This window comes from Limulus polyphemus, unplaced genomic scaffold, assembly GCF_000517525.1.
Source record: "Limulus polyphemus unplaced genomic scaffold, Limulus_polyphemus-2.1.2 Scaffold348, whole genome shotgun sequence".
Classification (NCBI taxonomy): domain Eukaryota; kingdom Metazoa; phylum Arthropoda; class Merostomata; order Xiphosura; family Limulidae; genus Limulus; species Limulus polyphemus.
The window spans coordinates 559,977-566,609 of record NW_013665958.1 but is presented as its reverse complement, the minus strand read 5'-3'; the positions used below and the strand labels follow the sequence as shown (position 1 = coordinate 566,609).

At 34.8% G+C, this 6,633-nt stretch overlaps 2 protein-coding genes across 2 annotated transcripts in view; one reads left to right on the top strand and one right to left on the bottom strand.

Annotated features, from left to right (window-relative positions):
* Nucleotides 1-2,036: 2,036 nt before the first annotated feature.
* The window catches only part of LOC106457581 (centromere protein I-like), a 74,254-nt gene continuing 69,657 nt past the window's right edge, over nt 2,037-6,633 (top strand). The window contains exon 1 of the mRNA XM_022383578.1: nt 2,037-2,125. The gene's annotated coding sequence lies outside the window, so the exon portion shown is untranslated. The remainder of the gene's footprint in view (nt 2,126-6,633) is intronic.
* On the bottom strand, nt 4,221-5,060 carry LOC111085362 (putative uncharacterized protein FLJ37770). The gene has a single exon (XM_022383581.1). It carries the CDS (start codon nt 5,058-5,060, stop codon nt 4,221-4,223), a length of 840 nt encoding a protein of 279 aa, XP_022239289.1.

Here is a 6,633-nt window from a genome sequence, read left to right as displayed (position 1 = left end):
ATCATAAAATGACGGATTAGTTGGTATGTGATCAATATATATATATATGCTATAACAAATGAGGATATGATTATTAAACTGAAATAAAGTGTTAGTATATCTTTAAAGAAAGCTCTGTAGTTGGCATTGTAACTAAATTTCATTAAGGTTGCAGAAAACCTACTATATGCATCATCTAAAAGTTATGAGAATATTAGATCCCGTGGTATTGAAACATAAACTCCATTAACAATAGTTTAGAAGAACTGAAAGAATAAATCCAACAGCTGGTTATAAAAAATAGAGGACATAAACCACTGAGTTTTCTCGTTGTTTTAATTGAGTATTATTACATCAAAATATCTAGTAGTATGTATAATGTTCTAGACCTCTGTCGGTGTTTAAATACGCATATAAAATTTAGTTCAAAAGATACATCAGGATTGCATGGTTGTGAGTTTAGCCATAAAGAGTACATAGCGAAATTATCACAGATTGTATTGTAATAACAAAGTATAGAAGAATAAATTGTCTTGTCAAATTGGGATATAAAGTAATTGAACCAGTCTGTGTGGACTTTGACAAAAAAGGAGACATTTATGTAAAACTGGATACAATTGTGATAACTAACAGTGTAACGAGCATATATATACAAGTTTGACTTATTTTAATATACTATATCAAAATAATCAGACTATGTCTATTCTTGAAATTTATCACCAAAAGGTTTGTTTGTAATTAATCACAAAGCCACACAATGGGTTATATGTGAACGGGTATTGAAATCTGGTTCCTAGCATTGTAAATCCACAGACATACCGCTGTGCTGCTGGGGGTGGGGGGGGGGGCACACCAAAAGGTCACAAACGCCTACTGTAAAGAATCCGGCTCATACATAAAAACTGAAAGTCAACGAAAAAGTGGCCAACTGGGTAATTACAGAGAAAAACTTATCAGCACAACCTCAACCTGTGGAGAAGCCTGGAGTTCCTGACGAGACTACTTCCAAAGGATAATCTAGGTTGGAATCGCGAATGGATTTACTTACCTCTTTACCCAGGAAAATATTTTCCAGTAACAGGATGGCCAGTAAGAAGGGACAAAATGCCATCTCATCCATGTGCCATGAGCCTTTGGAAGAAAAAACACCAAAATGTCTTAGTGAATGGATAATTTAATGTTGTATTTCATGGGACTTCACAACCAAGGATGGAAGCAGTTTTATATGCTATATTTAACTAATATCAAAATTAACACAATATGCAGACCCATAATTTAGTAACTCACAATGCACGCCAGTATATGTGTTGTTTTAAACAAAAAAGTTAATTGGCATTACAGACGACAGTGATAAAATCAAAAATGTTTTTCACGAGTCAAATTAATAATAAAATCATAAATTTTTCATTCAATCTTAACATTATGAATCCTGTTTCGCCTAGAATAAGAAAATTTAAAGACAGAAGCACTACACTATTAATACTAAAATTTTACAACATTAAAATATCGAGTAATCGATAATCCAGAAACAAACCAAGTATAAAATAATTAATCTCAAATTGTGTCGATTGCTTGATCCTTGTGTCTTTTTTATATTTCATTTGTGTTATTGACGGACGCTCAAGTGGTATAAATGTTACGGTCAGTCCCACTATTTATTGGTAAAAGAGTAGCCCAAGAGTTAACGGTGGGTGGGGATAACAAGCCGTCTTCTGTCTAGTCTTTCACTGCGAAATTAGGGACGGGTAGCGTAGATAGTCCTCGTATAGCTTTGCGCAAAATTCAAAATAAATACAAACCTTTTTAATATTAAAGTAGGAAACGAAAAATGATATTTAGTGTGTAGCTTGACCCGATTCTTTACATTTCAATCAGAAGTACACTGTATGTGAAGTAGATTCAATTATGTTAAAGTTAATTGATTCATCGATAATTTTTATATTTGTTACAGTTTGTTTGACGTAACTGAGCTACGAAGAGAACCATATATAACAAATTTTTATGTTTCTTTATAGCTTACTTTTTCAGATGTAGGGGACGCTCTATACAAAGTGAATGATATCCGCTCTAATTTGAAAGCCAGGACTGTTATAGTTAGGAGTAATGTATACATACTTCATTACCAGGTACAGCAGTAATAAAACAGGTAAGTACTAATATTTATTGTACTACAGATAACAACAACTGAATGAGGATAATTACTCTCAAAGTTTACAGACAGTGAAAGTTTTCGATTTGTCGTGTTAATGTATAAAATTATAATTTGACCAGGGTAAAGAGACTAGAGCCGATACTATTAGTATTACTAGTACTACTTAAATACTACTAGTAGTAGTGCTAGGGGGCAGTTACTGAGTTAGTGCTATATTATTAATAATATTATTATTGCAGTATATAGTAATACTAATATATAGCACTAACTCAGTAACTTAAATAGTATTAGTAATGTTGTAACAAGATAATTCAAAATTGTTAATTTAGAAAGGTGAATAGAGATTGTTAAAAGTAAAAGAGGTACAGAAAGAATTTGAATCGAAATGCAAAAATTATATTTCCAAGCCTAAAACTAGGGACTCTACAAAAAAAGTAAACATATTAGGCTGGAAATAGTGTCTAGATTATTTTCTTGGGCTACAAATCCTTATTTTGACCCTATGTCTACAGCACTTATCAATTTTAGTGGAACCAAAATAGGGATTTGTAGCTTGAGAAAATAATGCAGACACTATTTCCAGTCTAGTTTGTTTACTTTTTTTAGAGACCCTAGCTATAGGCTTGGAAATATAATCTTTTCATTTTGATGTAACTTTTTTTGTACTTTTTTGATGATCCCTATTTCCCTTTTTAAATTAACAATTTTGAATTATCTTGTTTTTTAAGTTTCTGTTTGTCCATTTTAAGCTACCTATGTGCATATGCATTCAGTTGAATGTTAGTGTTTTTCAGCAATTTACTACTGCATTGGCTTTTTTTCCACCAAACCATTATTTACTGAACCTTTCCTTCAACAGATAAGCTGGACATCGTCTAACATTATTGGTAAGTCTGCCAGTGTGCTGCAAAATTCTATCCTTTCTAGAACCTAAGTCATAACCCTTTGACCACAATGCACATGCATATGATATAATGAAGCTTAAAATTCAATGTTCTGAAGTAATATTATTGACCTAGACCACACCCATTCTGAAGAAACATATAATATTTCTTTTAATCCATTTGGGTAGAATTTCAAAGTTAATAGATTAACTCAGTTTTGGCCTGTTTTTAAAGATTTAAGCAGGAATATAATTGGAACATAGTGGTGTCATGTAAGATAAGATTTGGAAAGTGGCATCACATCAGGATATGGATCATATGGTCTAAGATTTGAGCTGACATTATGCTGTTGAACAAACACAGTGAACTTTCAGAGCTGTGTGATTGCTATAAAAGTGACAGCCCTTTCATTCAGTTAAGGGCAGCAGTGTAGGTGGTGGTATTACTAAGTGGCTGTCCTTTATCCCAGTAGTTCTAAATTAGATATGGATATGCCTGAACTTTGAGGTCTTTGACTTGGTTGTTTAGCTCATTTGTTGCATAAACTGCTATTCTGGTTGCAAATGCCATACCTTTTCAATTAAATCTGCCAGTTTTACCTAAAAATGAAATGTAGTTTAATATTTTTAAAATTTTTGTGTAGCTTAGTAAGTTATACTGTACTGTAGTATTTGCTTTTTTATCTTAACTGAAGTAACTTGGCATTTCAGTAGCCAATGTAACAACAGAAAGTTTCACACTTGTCAATTTAATAAGTAAAATCATAAATTGTTCAATAAACTCTTAACATTATGAATGATGTGTAGTCTGTTTGAAACATAACAAAATCTGAAAGCCTAAAGACAAAGGTACTATACTATAAATAATAAATCCAAAGTAGGCATGATAGCTTAATGTATTGAGAAGCTGATTTACATACGAGACCTGTGAGAAAAGTATCCGACCTTTGGCCGGGGAATAAAAACTGGCATACCTGGAGCGTTGGAAACCTAATCACCCTCAAAGTAGTCTCCTTGGGACTCCACACACTTCTCCCAGCGGTGCCGCCATTGTTGGAAGCATTCCAAGAAAGACTCTTTCGAAATGGAGTTCAGCTCAGCTGTCGTTGCAGCCATAATGTCCTCTCTTGTCTGAAATCGCGTTCCTTTCAATGGCCTCTTGAGTTTGGGGAATAGCCAGAAGTCGCAAGGAGCCATATCAGGAGATTAAGGAGCCTGTTGAACCTCAGGAGTCTGGTTTTTCGCCAACAAAGTCTGAATCAAGTGCGAGGAATGTGTTGGAGCATTGTCGTGATGGAGGCGCCAATTTCCTGTTGACCACAACTCCGGTCTCTTGCACCGCACAGCATCACATAGGCGACGGAGGACATCCCTGTAGTACTCTTTGGTGATTGTTTGACCCTGTGGTGCGTACTCGTAGTGTACCACACCGCGGGAGTCAAAGAAAACAGTCAGCATCACTTTGACGTTGCTGTGCACTTGGCGGGCCTTCTTTGGTCTTGGTGACGTGGAATGCTTCCACTGTGACGACTGGGATTTGGTTTCCGGGTCGTACCCGTACACCCAAGACTCGTCACCAGTGATTATGGTGCTCATGAAGTCAGGGTCACCGTTTGTGGAGTCCAGCATGTCCTGTGAGACTTCAACATGAAGTTCCTTTTGCTCCGCCGTAAGCAGCTTCGGCACGAATTTCGCCGCCACTCTCTTCATAGCCAAATCTTCGATCATAATGGAATGTGCCGAAAAAGTGCTGATGCCCACCTCTTCCGCAATTTCTCGGATAGTCACACGACGGCCCCGCATCACCATAGTGTTCACTTTGGCAATGACCTGGTCATTTCGGCATATTGATGGCCGACCGGAGCGTGGCTCTCTCTCCACCGTTGTGCGGCCGTCTTTAAACCGGTTGTACCACTCCTTAATCTGTGTGATGCCCATAGCATCATCACCGAAAGCCGTCTGAATCTTCCGAATGGTTTCCACCTGGCTGTCGCCCAGTTTCTGGCAAAATTTGATGCAGTAGCGCTGCTCCAATCGTTCTGTCATTTTCCTTGCAATGAAAAACCGACGAGAGCACTACACACTACCTCACTCAATGGCTGCTTGCCAACAACTGACGCAATCAACAAGCAGGAAAAAATTCACGCATGCGCACGAAGGTTCAAGGTCGGCTCATGCAAGCGCGCTTGATTCAAATCCATCAGGTTATCGAAAAAAAATAAGGTCGGATACTTTTCTCACAGGCCTCGTAAGTAACACTCTAAAATATTTGTGATTTATTTTAAATACAGTAGTTGCATAATACTCTGTAGTATACACAGGTATTTACCTAATAAACTTAACACATACAGGTTAGCAGTTCTGTTATAACTGGCAGAAAAATGTCAGCATGGAGAGACAAATTTTTTACTTGGAAATTAATACTGTATGTACTATTTAAAATTAATTTAGCTATAGAAATTTTATCTCATTGTAATTGTTTTGCTATATTGTTAGTGTAACAACAATTGATTTGGTTAATACTTGTTAATATAATCACATAAATAAAAGTATTTGTATTTATTCAGTATATTGGGTACAAGTGGTACAAGTTCAGCTTATGGGAATCTTAGTTTGATTATCAAAGGTTTACCTAGGATCGAAACATTATAATTTGGGGGAATATATCATTTTTGGTGTTATTGCAAAATATGATTTAGTGACAGCTGTAACTGATTATTTGGCACAACTAAATTATACACTTACATGGTGAGAAATGTGTTAGGGTAGTAAATTTAACAAGCTTAATTTTTGAATATGTATAAATAGAATCCACAATCACATAAAGAAGATTTTAACATGCACTTTAATACTTTTTTTATATACTTTAAATGTATTGTAAGGTATTTTATAATGAATGCATATTTTAAAATAGTAATTTTTTGTCACATGATGTTGGCTTCCTTTTCTCTAATTCTCTCTCTGTTTATTTAACCATCAAACTTGTTACTTACTTTTGTATCATCAGATTAAATATATATATATTTAATTTATTGATGTTGTGTATGATCAGAAATCATATTTGTAAATGATTTACTTATTCTATGTTCTAATTAATTTCACTTTGTCTTTCATTAAATGACAGTAATTTTAACATATAACAACTATTAAAATATGCTTAGTTTAGCCAGCTGGGCATTGTCTAATGTTAGTGTGCTATGCTGTAAACTTTAGAGTTCATGGTTTGCATCCTCTAGCCACAAAATGCTTGTCACACTTTGGGGCAGTGGGTGTATTATATAAATGTTAAAATCCCACATCAATAAGAGTATCCCAACAGTAGACAATGGGTGCTGTTAACTAGCTACCTTCCCTCTAGTCTATCAGCTTAAAATTAAGGATGGCTAATGCAAGTAACCCGTTGTGTAGCTTTGCATAATTTTCCAAAATAAAAGTTTGATTTATCATCCCTAATTATTAAATGCTATGACAGAATGTACAGTTTTCCATGCACTATTAGTTCAGGAGCAAAGCCATGTTAATAGTTTGTGAAGTTATATCCTATTCTGTCTTAAATGTCAGTTTCTTTAACAGACTTGGTTAAAAATGTTTAATATATATATATATATATATATATATA